This window comes from Lithobates pipiens, unplaced genomic scaffold (assembly GCF_037356315.1).
Source record: "Lithobates pipiens isolate NorthernLeopardFrog02 unplaced genomic scaffold, aLitPip1_a1.2 Scaffold_22, whole genome shotgun sequence".
Taxonomy (NCBI): domain Eukaryota; kingdom Metazoa; phylum Chordata; class Amphibia; order Anura; family Ranidae; genus Lithobates; species Lithobates pipiens.
Genome location: NW_027507784.1, coordinates 223,055,257 through 223,072,407, shown reverse-complemented (window position 1 = coordinate 223,072,407; position 17,151 = coordinate 223,055,257). Strand labels below are relative to the sequence as shown.

Here is a 17,151-nt window from a genome sequence, read left to right as displayed (position 1 = left end):
AATTGACACGGGGGGGGGGGGGCTAAATACAAATGCATGCCCCACTTTTCAGATATTTATTTGTAAAAAAAATTGAAAACCATTTATCATTTTCAATTATTATTCAATTATCTGCCACTTCGCATTGGTCTATCACATAAAATCCCAATAAAATACATGTACGTTTTTGGTTGTAACATGGCAAAATGTGGAAAATGTCAAGGGGTATGAATACTTTCTCAAGGCACTGTATACAGGTGTGGTATTAAAAGCATGGAGCAATCACTGAGGCTGATTTACTAAAGGAGCCTCATTGACTGCAATCAATAGATTATAGCTATGTTTGACTACTTAAAGCGACTAGATTAAAACAGTAAAGATTGTCAACTTGTTGGAACAATACACTGCCATTTTTTCTGCATGGCACTCCAATGCACATGGGTAAACATGCATAACCGAATAGCTTTAACTTTTTTAGCAGTACTCTACACAAAATGAAATGATCAGATACAAATTAAGTTGTTTTGATCATTTTATAATAAAATGTATTACTTTTAAAATGTAATAAAATATAAATCTCTGCACAGCAGAAATACATTTCTGAAAAAGGAGTAACCCTCTTTAGCTTGTGCAAATAGTCTTGTTTTGTAAACATTAAAAGGTGAGTGTTCAAGTTTTTCCCCAAAATACAGATAAACGGTTACAAAAATAAACTTAGCAAAAATTAAATAAGACAAAAAGTATTCCCAGAAAGGTCAGCTTTGTCCATTTTGCATTTGTTGTTAATGCCCTGTGTTATATCTGAAATGGGAATGACTTTAAATAGTCTTTTAAGACTCTGTTGACTGGGATTCTGTCCAAGTTCTGTCTCCCAAATGTTGCCAATATGCTTTTTCGACAGAGTTCTTGCAGAGTTCTTAATCTGACCTTCCTTAGAGGAAACAATAGCATATTTTTAGGAGAAAGTAAATAATGTTCCACTAGCTGAAAAAGGCAGTTGAATGATTCTTTGCTGCCATCAAGACTGAATCTCCCAGCCTGAAAGTGAATCCTAATGCTGATGGGCCCTGAAGCTGTTTTAACACTGATAGCAAAAAAGCAGTTTTTCTGTCTACTGTCCCTGATAAGGAAAGTGCCCACAGGCTCCTGCCTTAATTTGTCATGTGCCACATTGACTGTCATTGGTCCCCAGTAAAAACCACAACTATCCAGCATGTTGCTGGTCTTGGTAATAATTGTGAAATCTGACTGAGAGCGGAAGGTTCGAAAATGTGCATCAGCAAGCTGTGCTGCAGGAAGAGGATGTCCAGGGATGTTATGGATAGCTCTGGCAGGTTGGATCTGGGAACGATCAGTGTTTGAGGCTTCCAGGCGTGGAGATCTTCTGTCTGCAACTGCATTATCGGCTTCCACCTTGCTGTGTGCTACCATCCTATAGACTAGACCAACCTATGTGGTCTTCCATAGCGTCCCTCCTAGTGGCAGTTCTGCACTTCCTTTGCTGTTCCCCTGGAAATTCAAATACAAAGAATAATTCACAACACCTTCCTCTCAGGTCACAATTAACTTTACATTTGCATAATGTTAAATGTGCTTTAAAAATTAAAAACTGCAAATAAATATAACAACTCTAAACTGATGAATGGCAACTGATGAATACATAAAATATAATGGATCTAATAACAGTGAACTGTAGCCATCTCTGTTTGATTTTTAATGGCAACCTACATTACATAGCTGCATTTCCCATCACCAACTCATCTTGCAAAACAGCTTTCTATTTTTACTCTGTAAGCTGTAAGTGACACGTTCTTGGTAAATCTGAACACTCAGCCTCTGATACACAATGCAAGTCTGTGCTACCCCTCTTTCCTGTTACTCAGCCCTTACCGTCCATGACATAGTTGGTCGACAGTAAATTGCTTCCTTTAAAATAATATTTTTAATGTCTTGAACAGACATTGTGGTTCAATAAATCTTTGCTGATTGACTTGACCTTATCTCTGCCTGGGATTTTAAAATTCAGCTCTTTCTCGTAGAAGTAGTCTCCACTTATTGACTGCATCAGTAAATGGTTGAGAAGCAAGCAGGCATTCTCAGAAAACAATTCCCCACAGCCATTTTTACAGCTACTCTAGCAGGCAGGCATTGATTTAAAAACAAGCATTTAGGCAGATTGCTGTTTCTTTGAATGGTCATAGCTATAGCTCTAGTCTATTGGAAGATTTGACTTTTAAAATTTACCTTTGATAATTAACCCCTACAGTTACATTTACAAAAGTTGCCCCTTTATTTTCATAGGTCAGTGAATACAGCTTACACAATAACCTTTATTTAATGAACAATATATTAATGTGCACATTACAACATACTAACGCATTCTGAAATCATCTTTAACAGGGGAATTTTGAAAGTGTACTGTTTATGCTATTGATTATTTATAATTTGATTTATTTCATACATTATTCTTTGGCTTGAGGCATTTAATAAAGACCTACGTGCAATTAGATAAAAAAAAAAAATCTTTGCTTTTTAATTGTGAAATGCTTTTACACAGCTGTGGTACAGTCTTTTATGAAAATATACAATAGGTTTGTCTGCCATGAATTCCTATATTGATGATGAGTAAGCTTTCTTTGAACTGTTTTGTACAGCTGCATAAGCTCTGTGCACTAGAATGACCCTAGAATGACTAGAATGAATGAAAGTATAAATTTATATTCCAAATTATGGATGTTCAGCTAAGGATCCACCATTGAATTCAACTAAGGCCGCGTACACACGCGGGGACTGTTCGCTCAACTTTGTCCGTCAAACAGTTTCAGCGGACAGTCCGCTCAAAATTAGCATGGACGGACTTGCCCACACACGACGAACGAACAGTCCGCTGAAACCGTGCGCGATGACATGAACGGCACGTACGACGGGACTAGAAAACGACGTCCTATACACTGCAATGCAACCTTCGGCGTGTAAATTCTTTCTGAGCATGCGCGAGACTTAGTTTGACGAACAAGCCTACACACGGGCGGACTGTCCGCTCAAACCAAGTTTCAGTGGACAGTTTTTCGGAATTTCCGAAAAACTTTGTTCGTCAGACTGTCCGCTGAAACTGTCCGCTGAAAGCCCACACACGAGCGGACTGTCCGCCGAAACACTGTTCAGCGGACAAAGTTGAGCGAACAGTCCCCGCGTGTGTACGCGGCCTTAGTCTTGCTACATTCATGAAACACTGGGGCAGGCCCGGGGAGGGGGAGTGCTACAGGGGTAAGAGGATCTATGCAAAACCAAAATCATTTCAGGTTCCTTTATACTATCCCACTGGGTTACCACACGAATGTTAACAAGTGGTATTATACATGTTAATGGTGTGTGTTGCATTAAAACAGCCCATTCATTTACACAATAGGGCAATGGAAGGAAACGTATCTTCACCTCACCTTTAAAGTGGTTGTAAACTCTTACAACACACTTTGACCTACAGGTAAGCCTAGATTAAGGCTTACCTGTAGGTCCAAGAAATATCTCCTAAACCTACACGGTTTAGGAGATATTTGCCGAAAGACAGGCACCGCTGTGTACGGCGCATGCGCCGTAGACAGCGGCGCGCAGGAGCACTGAGCGCGCTGCGGTCAACGGCGACATGCCGCAAGTGGCGGCTCCCGCGCAAATTCGTGGGAATGACGTCATCAAGCTTCGCCGAATGACAGCGGCGGAGCAGCGAGACCCACTAAGAAGATGGATGCGCCGAACTACAGGGGACAGCAGTGACTTCGCTGGCTTCTGTGTCAGGTAAGTGACACATAATGGACTACTATGCGATGCATAGTAGTCCATTATGCTTTACCTTTGCAGGGAATGAAAGAGGAAGTAAACTCATCAGGGTTTACTTCCTCTTTAACATAGTGTTCCACAGCGCAACATGTAATGCATGTATGAAACTAGTCAGGTTCTATAAACATGCATCCACACACAACGAGCCTATATTTTTCAGAATGCATGATCCTAAAATGAAAATGACTGCAGTTCACAGATCCCTTGCTGTTGTAAAACGACAAGTCCCTGAATATGAAGACAGTGGGCTTAAATAATATTCTTAGACTTTTGGTTCTATTGAGGCTTGAAAACCATTAGTTATCATACACATACGCTGTCCCATCTAACCATGCTAGGACATGTACCAACTGGCAGCCATCTGTTATTCATTCTGACCACACATGTAAGGCATTTGGGGAGACTGAATCCTTTGAAGATCATCTACGGGTTGTGAAAAGGGTATGCAGCATTTCCTTACAGCATCCAATCGGGAAAACAGCAAACTCTCCTGAATCTGGTTATTTCCGTATTGTATGGCTGCAGTGGTGTATTGTATTGTGAAATATCCTCGGCAAAACAATCAATAGCTCAGTATTTCTTTAATATCATGAACCAAATTTACTCAGAATATACAGTAGCAATAGTACACATGTAGAATCTTAAATTGCCATGTGAGGTCCGCAGTGGCCTGTTAAAGTCATTCATTATTTTCTGTTCACACCTATTTAGCCGCAGAAGCATACCCTGATGGCTTATATCAGTGGAGGAAGTAATAATTTCCAGCGAATTTCTTCAGGAGACAAACAATGCCCCATTATAAAACTTACAAACAGTCGGGGACACGTTATACTGACACAGCTGATCGATAGCTGTAATAAATACAGATTCAAGCTTTGTAAATTCAATGCAATATCCTGTATTGAATATCATGAATCTTATGACTGGGTTTGGTACCAAGGTCACAGACCAAAGTGAAGTAAGCCAAAGAAACAACGCATTCTCGTGGATTTTGCGTGTACCTAGGATAATATATCTGGCTAACCGAATATACTGAAGAGAACGTGCTTGACATACCAAACAGTACTAAGCGACAGCCTCCTATGAATCCTTACCTGCTGTCTGCGGCTTCTTCCAGCACAGAACTATTCCACCACGCTTGTAAGAAAATAAATCCGTGTATTCCACAGATACGGTCACACAAATAACAGTCCTAGGGAGGCCAACGGTGATATAAAGCATAATCTCCCACAACGTACAATACACTTCGAAAAGAGCATACTTCTCGGCTTAGTGCGGGACTGTCAACGACTCTAAGCTCAAATGAGTGACACGTTCTTTTTTGTATGAGCAGCGCCACCTCCCTCCTCCCCTTTCTCTGAAAACACGTGAGAGACGCCCGGCTGGGGTGCCTGTGACTTTCACTTTCTATTCAGCCAGCTATTCTAGGAAATAGAGAAAAGTGCATTCAAAGAAATGAACAAAGAAACTGAGCTTTGGTGAAAAAGGAGATTTTTTTTTTTGGTGTTAGATTCCTATTTGAGGCAATAGAGCATGAATTATGGGCCTGTTTTGTATTGAAGCTGAATTCCAGATACAAATGAAAGCAGCTCTGTAATTATTGACACATCATTACAGTATCTTTATTCAACAAAAACAATCCACTTTAAAGCAGTATTAAACCCAAAAGCAAACATTTATTATATTGCAGGTTACCCATTTTTAGATGTATTGGCAGCATTAGTTTTATTTTATTTCCCCCTGGTGATTCTGCCAATAAGTCTGCTGTTTTTCAACAGACCAAGCTGTCATGCAGTAGCAGTTGAAGGCTCCATGCACACTGGAGCTCATAAACTGCAGTTTATTGGAGTTTGGGCGTTTTTTTTTAAAAGCCCATAAACTCCACTCTATGTTAGCCTATGTGTCCATGCAGTGGAGTTTATGGGCTTTTGTTTATGGGCTAGAAATTTGCGTTCAAAGTGCCGTTTTTCACCGCCAAAAAAACAACAAACGCCGATAAACACTTATAAACGCTCATAAACACGTGTTAATTAGTGTTCGGCATTCTATTTTTTCAATGCATTGTGGGAGTTTGGAATGCACTGTGGGATTTTTGGAGTGTCCTCTGTGTATTTTTATTGAAAACGCCCATAAACGCTAACGCTCATAAACGCTAGTACAAAACGCTGTTAAAAGCAAGTTTTTCAACCAGCGTTTTCTGCAAGCAGAAACGCTGTTTTTTCTGGACGCCTTTTTCTGGCGTCCAGAAAAAGATTTTTTGAGCTTCAGTGTGCATGGAGCCAAAGGGTTCAGGCAAACCATTTACCACTGACATGGAAGCATGCATGGATTGACTTTTATTTGATTTAGGTAAAACCTTTTTTTCCTAAAGTATAAAAAGTTTTCCTGACGCCTTCATGGCAGCACACACACTGGGGTTGTGTCTCCGCCCTCACAACCTGACAGGATTGGATTAACTATAAATTTGAAGGGGAGACCCCCCGCTGCATTCTCTTTTTTTATCCTCACCTGACAGGTTGGACGGACGGGTTTTCCTGTTACAGATGAATAAGCCTCTACCGCATTCGCCCCAGCAGGTTCAAGCCTCTCCTGTTTGGAAGTCCCTCCTGTACAGTCTCTAAAGGAGCTTCTGTGGTCTCAGGGGGCTACTGGATTTCTGGCATTACTAAAGCTTTAACCACTTGCTTACTGGGCACTTAAACCCCCCTCAGTCCCAGACCAATTTTCAGCTTTCAGTGCTCTCACATTTTGAATGACAATTACTCAGTTATGCAACACTGTAACCAAATGATTTTTTTGTCCTTTTCTTCATACCAATAGAGCTTTCTTTTGGTGGTATTTGATCACCTTTGGTTTTTTTATTTTCTGCGCTATAAATGAAAAAAGACCGAAAATTTTGAAAAAAAATGAATTTTTCTTCGTTTCTGTGATAAAATTTAGCAAATTAGCAATTTTTCTTCATAAATTTTGCCCACAATTTATACTACTACACATCTTTGGTAAAAATAACCCAAATTATTGCATATTATATGATCTGTGTGAAATTTATAGAGTCTACAAGCTATGGTGCAAATCATAAAGATTTGCAAAAAAAGATCAAATCTGATGTACTAAAGCCTATCTCCATTCTTGAGACCCTAATAAGCCAGGAAAGTACAAATGCCCCCCAAATGACCCCTTTTTGGAAAGTAGACATTCCAATGTATTTAGTAAGAGGCATGGTGAGTTATTTTAAGTTGTCATTTTTTCCCACAATTCTTTGCAAAATGACTATTTTTTTTTCACAAAATTTCATTGTAATAGCTTATTTCTCCCACACGGAATGTGCATACCACAAATAACACCCCAAAATACATACTCCTACTCCTCCTGAGTATAACGATACCACATGTGTGAGACTTTTACACAGCCTGACCACATACAGAGGCCTAATTTTGAAGTAGCACCTTCAGGCATTCTAGGAGCATAAATTACACATTTCATTTCTCAACCACCTATTACAGTTTTGAAGGCCCTGGAACACCAGGGCAATGGAAACGTCCAGAAAATGACCCCATTTTGGAAAGCTAACACCCCAACGTATAATCTATGAGGCATAATGAGTCTTGTCAATGGTTCATTTTTTTCCAGAAGTTTTTGGAAAATGTAGAAAAAAATGAAAACGCATTTTTTTTTACACAAAGTTGTCAGTTTATAAGATATTTCCAACACATAGCATTTACATAGCAAAAATGGCACCCCAAAATACATTCTCCTACTCCTCCTGAGTATAATGATACCACATGTGTGAGAATTTTACACGGCCTGACCACATACAGAGGCCTAATTTTGAAGTAGCATCTTCAGGCATTCTAGGAGCATAAATTACACATTTAATTTCTCAACCACTTATTACAGTTTTGAAGGCCCTGGAACACCAGGGCAATGGAAACGTCCAGAAAATGACCCCATTTTGAAAAGCTAACACCCCAACGTATAATCTATGAGGCATAATGAGTCTTTTCAATGGTTAATTTTTTTCCAGAGGTTTTGGAAAATGTGGAAAAAAATGAAAACGCTTTTTTTTTACACAAAGTTGTCAGTTTATAAGATATTTCCAACACATAGCATTTACATAGCAAAAATGGCACCCCAAAATACATTATCCTACTCCTCCTGAGTATAACGATACCACATGTGTGAGACTTTTACACAGCCTGACCACATACAGAGGCGCAACATGCAAGGAACACCGTCGGCGTTCCAGGGACACATAGCCTGCACATACCAAGAATTACACCCCCAAATACATTATGCTGAGCAAAGGGTAAAGAAAATATTACCTGTGGTTTTAGAAGCGCAGTTGTCCACAGGAGGATATCACTGGTCCAGGCAGCAGGCAGGGACTTGGTCAGCAACAGCGAACACAGTATTTCAGGCAGCAGGCAGGGATACTGTCCATATTACAGTCCAGGGTCAGTGCAGAGATGTCAGCAGTGCCAAAAATATTGGTCCTGGTAGTAGGCAGGTCCTTGTGGTGTGGTCAGTGTGACATGATGGCAGTAAGTCCTACAGGCAGCAGACAGAAGTAGAGCCTCGTTCAGGACAGAATGGGGATAGGGGTAGAGGCTTCTCCTTCCCAAATCTCTTTGAAGCCTCCGAGTCTCCAGACCCTAATCTAGGAATAAGAAAACAAAAAAAATTGTTTTCTTCTTCCAGAAAAACTATACTGGAGCCCCTCACATATGTGAGACCCCCTGTTGAATCCCACTAGTCCAGTTGCAGAATACAAGATCAGTCCAAGAGGCAGGCAAATATCGTGGTCAAACAGTCCAAGGTCAGTTCCAGATCAGGCAGAGGTATGTACAGAATCGTTAGGCAGAAGCATGGTCGAATAACAGTCCAGGGTCAGTTCCAGATCAGGCAGAGGTATGTACAGAATCGTTAGGCAGAAGCATGGTCGAATAACAGTCCAGGGTCAGTTCCAGATCAGGCAGCGGTATGTACAGAATCGGCAGGCATAAGAGTGGTCAAATAACAAGCCAGGGTCAGTTACAGAGCAGGCAGTGACATAAGGGGTGTGAAGGTGTATGAAGGCAGGAACTGAGGATTATGTTTACCATACTTCACTAAAAATGTACTGAAGTATGGTAACGCCGAAAACAGTCGCCTATGCAGAGGCCTGGTTGGGAAAGACATTGTGCACAATAATAAGATGTGTCTCTTCTGACTCCTGCTCTGGTACACACCTTACATCTTTTTTGACGTCTTTGGCCTGTTGGTTTGGGAGGGATTTTATCGGGAAAGTGGTGCTCGGAGAGTCGACTAATAACATCTGATCGGATATTTTCTGGGGGGCCGTTTGGGAAAGTAAGGGCAGTGAAAACTTCCTCCTGGTAGCCAAAGAAACGTTTGGGGTTTTGGGTGGAGTTGCGGTAAATGACATAGGAATTGTAAATGGCCAATTGAAAAAAATAAATTGCTACTTTTTTGTACCAATGGTATGTCCGTCTTGTGACAAGATATGGTTCCATCATTTGGTCGTTGAAGTCGACTCCCCCCATGAACAAATTGTATTCATAAATGCATTTTGTTTTTTTTACGGGGCCATTCCTTCTGGGGATTTCCACGAAGGTATCATTGTGGATAGAAGACAACATATACACATCCCTTCTGTCCCTCCACTTCACTGCCAGAACCTCCTTGTTTCTCAGACTTGCGGTTTCTCCTTTTCGCATCTTCTTATTCACAAGACTTTGAGGAAAGCCCTTCCGATTCCTTTTTACGGTGCCACATGCTGGCGTCTTCTTCCGGTGAAGGTTGTGGAACAGGGGCAGAGATGTGTAGAAGTTATCTACATACAGGTGGTAGCCTTTATCCAATAGGGGGTATATGAGGTCCCAAACCACTTTTCCGCTGGATCCCAAGTAGTCCGGACAATTAGGGGGCTGCAGCTGGGTGTCCTTCCCTTCGTACACTATGAATGAATATGTGTACCCTGTGGCTCGGTCGCATAATTTGTAGATCTTCACCCCATAGCGGGCCCTTTTGCTGGAAATAAATTGCTTCATTTTAAGCCTGCCGCTAAATTTAATAAGGGACTCATCCACACATATGTGTTGGTCCGGGGTAAACAATTTGCGAAATGTTTCTGAAAAATAATTAAGTATTGGTCGAATTTTGTAAAGCCTGTCGTAAGTTGGATCATTTCGTGGAAGGCACTGGGAATTGTCACTGAAATGTAAGAACCTCAGGATCATCTGATACCTGGTTCTGGACATTACCGCGGAGAAGAGCGGTGTGTGGTGGAGGGGGTGGGCTGACCAATAGGTATGCAATTGATTTTTTTTGTTGAGTCCCATGTTAAATGTGAGGCCTAAAAAAACCTTGAACTCCCCCACCGTTAGGTCTCTCCATTCGTAGGGACGGGCATAATAAGATGTCGGATTTTTCAAAATAAATTGTTGTGCATACAGGTTGCACTGGGCCACAATAGACGACAACATATCCTCCGTAAAAATTAAATTAAAAAAATCTATTGGGGTAAAATTCTCCGTGTCCACCTGGACTCCTGGCTGGGCAGTGAAAGGGGGAACATTGGCCTCTCCTGAATTAGGAGGAAGCCACAAGGGGTGCTGAAGGGCATAGGGAAGGCCGGCATGGCTCCTAACCCTTTGGGGCTGAGATGACACCCCACTGGTACTTGGCCTTTCTTGCCGGGGCACTGCAGTGCTGGTGGACGGCACTTCGGTGCTGGTGGACGGCACTGCCTCACTAGAACGCCTTCGTTTGATGGGCCGGATATCTTCCTCCTCGGATTCAGTCAGTGTTTCACTGCTGAGGACTGGCTCATAATTTATGTCGGCTTCAGAATCTGAATCTGAAAAGGAATCTGAAGAGGAGAGCTCCCCGTTGCTCTCGTCGGCCGTGGAAAGAATTTGGTACGCCTCCTCGGCGGAAAAGACTCGTTTAGCCATGGTTGCTGGTTAAGCCTGCACTGATGGGCACTGATGAGGTGGCACAGATGTGTACTGTTGAAGCAGCACAGAGGTGGCACAGATGGGCACTGATGAGTCGGCACAGATGTGCACTGATGAGTCGGCACAGATGTGCACTGATGAGTCGGCACAGATGTGCACTGATTGTACAGATGTGCACTGTTTAGGTGGCACAGATGGGCGCTTTTGAGGTGGCACAGATGGGCGCTTTTGAGGTGGCACAGATGGGTGCTTTTGAGGTGGCACAGATGGGTGCTGTTGAGGCGGCACAAATGGGTACTGATGGGTCGGCACAGATGTGCACTGATTTATTGCACAGATGTGCAGATTTTTTTGCACAGATGTGCACTGATGAGGTGGCAGATGGGCACAGATGGGCACTGCTGAGTCGGCACAGATGGGCACTGCTGAGTCGGCACAGATGGGCACTGATGGGTCGGCACAGATGTGCACTGATTTATTGCACTGATGAGGCAGCAGATGGGCACAGATGGGCACTGCTGAGGCGGCACAGATGGGCACTGCTGAGGCGGCACAGATGGGCACTGAGGTGGCACAGATGGGCACTGCTGAGGCGGCACAGATGGGCACTGCTGAGGTGGCACAGATGGGCACCGATTGGTACAGATGGGCACCGATTGGCACTGGCGGGCACTGGCGGGCACTGACAGTGCACAGATGGGCACTGGCGGGCACTGGCGGGCACTGGCGGGCACTGGCGGTGCACCGATGGGCACTGACGTTGCACAGATGGTGCACAGATGGCACAGGTGGGCACAGGTGGGCACTGGCGGGGTAGAGATGGGCACTGGCAGGGTAGCGATAGGCACTGGCAGGCACAGATGGCACAAAAACACTTTTTTTTTTAACTCACGGAATCTCTCTCCCCACACGCTATCTCTGTGTGAGGAGACAGATTCGGCAATGGGTGATGATCTCATTTGTTTACATTTGAGATCATCACCCATTGGAGGCGGCGATCGCGCTGTAAACGGCCGCTGTGATTGGCCGTCTAAGGCGATCTGTGATTGGCTGTGTCCAGGGGACACGGCCAACACAGATTTTCCCCGATGCGCGCTCCCGGGAGCGCGTGGGGAACCATTAAAGGGGACAACGTCAATAGACGTAGTCCCGGCATTCGAGATCCGCGCTGTAGCCGTCATTTGACTATAGCGCGGATCTCAAGTGGTTAAAGAAGCTTTTTATTTTTGCAGTGGACTCCCCTTCTTCTTTGCCTATTAATTCCTCTTATTTAAATATTAATATCCATTTTTAATTTCTATGTTAGGTGGTGGATAATATTCCCTTTTTTTTCTCTACCTTTGGGATTGCTGTCTCTTGTAGTCCCCTGTCATGGCCGCCATTCGTTTCTCCTTCAGTAGTGTTTTTCTCTGTGCTGTAATACCAGCCTAGATGGTGCCGTTCGGCCGCTCTGTGCACGTGCAGAGCCAGATTCTTTCCTCTATGTTTTACTGTGTGTTCTCTTTTCCAAAATGGCGCCGGAACACTCGGGACGCTTCTGCGCATTTGCGGAGCATCAATTAGCCACCGCAATGGCGCTATTTTTAAATACAGAGTCGTATTCCGCAAAGACTTAAAGAAGGTTGCTGCCTCTGCATGTAGATCTCTCTGCAGTCTCAAGGTAAGTCCCTGTGGGACTCCTATATTATTATTATTATTATTATTATTATTATTATTATTATATTGTTTCTTTCAGATTAAACTTTGTTATAAATAATAAATAATTAATTAAATAATTAATAAATAAATTATATAAAATGTACACATTATTTCTTTCTATTTCTCAGACTGTCCTTCCCCCCTTTTTTTCTATGGAGTCCACTGCCCACGCAGACCACCATCAGCAAGTTAGGTAAGAGGCTTTACCGGACAAGGTAAGTATTGAAGGGGAGAAAAAAAAGAGTGCCAGACGTTAAATGCTGCGCTTTTTTTTGCAGCCCGTCTAGATCAAGAGCCGCAAGTTCCAGGCATGGGAGAAGATCTAGCCACACGTCAAGCAGGAGGTCCTGCAGGAGCCGCTCAAGATCTCCTTCACGGCACTGAAGGCACAGCCACTCACGACATAGCTACTCGAGCCACAGTCGATCACACCCGACCTGTAGCAAACGCTTGCTGGGTATGCGGTGCTCCGGCACTGCCAGATAAACTTTCCTGTCGCTCTTGCTTCAATGAAGCTACTAAAGAGAAAGAGGCAGACACAAGAATTGCTACAGACCTCATAAGAGAATCAGTGCGGGAGTCCATACTGGAAACAACAACACTAGCGTTAGATAGAGCTGCTCCCAGTACGTCTTAAGCAGATCCCCATCTCACTCAGGCATCAGAATCTTCCTCTGAAGATGAGAGTTAGGAGATGTGAGTGGGCTTTGATTTTTCCCTGGTGGAACCCTTTGTAAAGTCCATTAAAGAAGCAATCGGCTGGCAAGACGATACAGCAGAACCTCAGAAAATATGGAAATATTTTCCAAACCTAAAAAGAGATCCGGTATCCTTCCCATTTATAGAGGAGCTGGAGGATCTCATTATGGGAGAATGGGAGAGTTCTGACTAGGGATGAGCTTCGAGTTCGAGTCGAACTTATGTTCGACTCGAACATTGCCTGTTCGCCTGTTCAGCGAACAGTGAACAATTTGGGCTGTTCGCAGCAAATTCAAAAAGCCAGAACACCCTATACAAGTCTATGGGAGAAATCTAAAGTGCTAATTTTAAAGGGTAATATGCAGGTTACTGTCCTAAAAAGTGTTTGGGGACCCGGGTCCTGCCCCAGGGGACATGGATCAATGCAAAAAAAAGTTTTAAAAACGGCCGTTTTTTCAGGAGCAGTGATTTTAATAATGATTAAAGTGAAACAATAAAAGTGTAATATTCCTTTAAATTTCGTAGCTGGGGGGTATCTATAGTACGCCTGTGAAGGGGGGCATGTTTCTGGTGCTTAGAACTGTCCCTACACAAAGTGTCATTTGTGCAGGAAAAAAAGTCTTTTAAAATCACTTGCGGCTATTTTGTCGGCTCCCCGTAATACAGAGAACACTCAATGAGTGTAACGGAAACCTGCGTTACATCAGAGGGTGGGGTCGCCCATACGTCACTGGGGACCCCCTGGCTTCCCTCTCCAGCGTCAGAGGGGTGGGGTCAGGTGACGGGTGGCCCCGCCCTCCTAATATAAGAAACGTCAGCGCTGGGATCTCCGCAGTGTCTCCGCAGTGGAGACAGAAGACGGATGTATGGACAGCGCTGGACTGAGAGATCTCCCTTCGCTGGATATGATCATCCATCGCTGGACCCCGGAGATTCGTCGCTGGATAGCAAGAGTGGATTAGTGTGTTTGTCTTATTTAACCATTTTTACACTTTCTTTGTGAAATGGTAGGGGTACTTTTGTACCCCCTTACCATTTCAAACGGGGGGGGGGGCGGGATCTGGGGGTCCCCTTGTTAAAGGGGGCTTCCAGATTCTGATAAGCCCCCCACCCGCAGACCCTCACAACCACCGGCCAGGGTTGTGAGGATGAGGCCCTTGTCCTCATCAACATGGGGACAAGGTGCTTTGAGGGGTCACAGACCCCCAAAGCATCCTCCCAATGTTGAGGGTATGTGGCCTGGTACGGTTCAGGAGGGAGGGGGGCCGCTCTCGTCCCCCCCTCTTTTCCTGCTGCCTGCCAGGTTGCATGCTCGGATAAAGGGTCTGATATGGATTTTTAGGGGGACCCCCACGTCAATTTTTTTTTTTCATTTGATGCGGGGTTCCCCTTAATATCCATATCAGACCTGAAGGGTCTGGTATGGATATTTAGGGGGACCCCACGTCGATTTTTTTTTAAATTTGACACGGGGTTCCCCTTAATATCCATGTCAGACCTGAAGGGCCTGGTAATTGAATTTAGGGGAACCCCCACGCTTTTTCTTTTTTTTTTTTATCAATGAATGAATGAATTGTCGGCTAATACAGAGAACACTCATTGAGTGTTCTCTGTATTACGGGGAGCCGACAATATAGCCGCAAGTGATTTTAAAAGACTTTTTTTGTCCAGGGGACACGGCCAACACAGATTTTCCCCGATGCGCGCTCCCGGGAGCGCGTGGGGAACCATTAAAGGGGACAACGTCAATAGACGTAGTCCCGGCATTCGAGATCCGCGCTGTAGCCGTCATTTGACTATAGCGCGGATCTCAAGTGGTTAAAGAAGCTTTTTATTTTTGCAGTGGACTCCCCTTCTTCTTTGCCTATTAATTCCTCTTATTTAAATATTAATATCCATTTTTAATTTCTATGTTAGGTGGTGGATAATATTCCCTTTTTTTTCTCTACCTTTGGGATTGCTGTCTCTTGTAGTCCCCTGTCATGGCCGCCATTCGTTTCTCCTTCAGTAGTGTTTTTCTCTGTGCTGTAATACCAGCCTAGATGGTGCCGTTCGGCCGCTCTGTGCACGTGCAGAGCCAGATTCTTTCCTCTATGTTTTACTGTGTGTTCTCTTTTCCAAAATGGCGCCGGAACACTCGGGACGCTTCTGCGCATTTGCGGAGCATCAATTAGCCACCGCAATGGCGCTATTTTTAAATACAGAGTCGTATTCCGCAAAGACTTAAAGAAGGTTGCTGCCTCTGCATGTAGATCTCTCTGCAGTCTCAAGGTAAGTCCCTGTGGGACTCCTATATTATTATTATTATTATTATTATTATTATTATTATTATTATTATATTGTTTCTTTCAGATTAAACTTTGTTATAAATAATAAATAATTAATTAAATAATTAATAAATAAATTATATAAAATGTACACATTATTTCTTTCTATTTCTCAGACTGTCCTTCCCCCCTTTTTTTCTATGGAGTCCACTGCCCACGCAGACCACCATCAGCAAGTTAGGTAAGAGGCTTTACCGGACAAGGTAAGTATTGAAGGGGAGAAAAAAAAGAGTGCCAGACGTTAAATGCTGCGCTTTTTTTTGCAGCCCGTCTAGATCAAGAGCCGCAAGTTCCAGGCATGGGAGAAGATCTAGCCACACGTCAAGCAGGAGGTCCTGCAGGAGCCGCTCAAGATCTCCTTCACGGCACTGAAGGCACAGCCACTCACGACATAGCTACTCGAGCCACAGTCGATCACACCCGACCTGTAGCAAACGCTTGCTGGGTATGCGGTGCTCCGGCACTGCCAGATAAACTTTCCTGTCGCTCTTGCTTCAATGAAGCTACTAAAGAGAAAGAGGCAGACACAAGAATTGCTACAGACCTCATAAGAGAATCAGTGCGGGAGTCCATACTGGAAACAACAACACTAGCGTTAGATAGAGCTGCTCCCAGTACGTCTTAAGCAGATCCCCATCTCACTCAGGCATCAGAATCTTCCTCTGAAGATGAGAGTTAGGAGATGTGAGTGGGCTTTGATTTTTCCCTGGTGGAACCCTTTGTAAAGTCCATTAAAGAAGCAATCGGCTGGCAAGACGATACAGCAGAACCTCAGAAAATATGGAAATATTTTCCAAACCTAAAAAGAGATCCGGTATCCTTCCCATTTATAGAGGAGCTGGAGGATCTCATTATGGGAGAATGGGAGAGTTCTGACTAGGGATGAGCTTCGAGTTCGAGTCGAACTTATGTTCGACTCGAACATTGCCTGTTCGCCTGTTCAGCGAACAGTGAACAATTTGGGCTGTTCGCAGCAAATTCAAAAAGCCAGAACACCCTATACAAGTCTATGGGAGAAATCTAAAGTGCTAATTTTAAAGGGTAATATGCAGGTTACTGTCCTAAAAAGTGTTTGGGGACCCGGGTCCTGCCCCAGGGGACATGGATCAATGCAAAAAAAAGTTTTAAAAACGGCCGTTTTTTCAGGAGCAGTGATTTTAATAATGATTAAAGTGAAACAATAAAAGTGTAATATTCCTTTAAATTTCGTAGCTGGGGGGTATCTATAGTACGCCTGTGAAGTGGGGCATGTTTCTGGTGCTTAGAACTGTCCCTACACAAAGTGTCATTTGTGCAGGAAAAAAAGTCTTTTAAAATCACTTGCGGCTATTTTGTCGGCTCCCCGTAATACAGAGAACACTCAATGAGTGTAACGGAAACCTGCGTTACATCAGAGGGTGGGGTCTCCCATACGTCACTGGGGACCCCCTGGCTTCCCTCTCCAGCGTCAGAGGGGTGGGGTCAGGTGACGGGTGGCCCCGCCCTCCTAATATAAGAAACGTCAGCGCTGGGATCTCCGCAGTGTCTCCGCAGTGGAGACAGAAGACGGATGTATGGACAGCGCTGGACTGAGAGATCTCCCTTCGCTGGATATGATCATCCATCGCTGGACCCCGGAGATTCGTCGCTGGATAGCAAGAGTGGATTAGTGTGTT

At 43.7% G+C, this 17,151-nt stretch overlaps 1 protein-coding gene across 1 annotated transcript; it reads right to left on the bottom strand.

Moving 5' to 3' along the window:
- Positions 1–498: 498 nt before the first annotated feature.
- Positions 499–5,151, bottom strand: SOCS1 (suppressor of cytokine signaling 1). Its single transcript, XM_077448870.1, has 2 exons — positions 4,908–5,151; positions 499–1,488 (listed from the first exon to the last, which is right to left on the bottom strand). Exon 2 carries the CDS (start codon positions 1,408–1,410, stop codon positions 775–777), a length of 636 nt encoding a protein of 211 aa, XP_077304996.1. The 5' UTR covers positions 1,411–1,488; positions 4,908–5,151; the 3' UTR covers positions 499–774.
- Between the last annotated feature and the right edge of the window lie 12,000 nt (positions 5,152–17,151).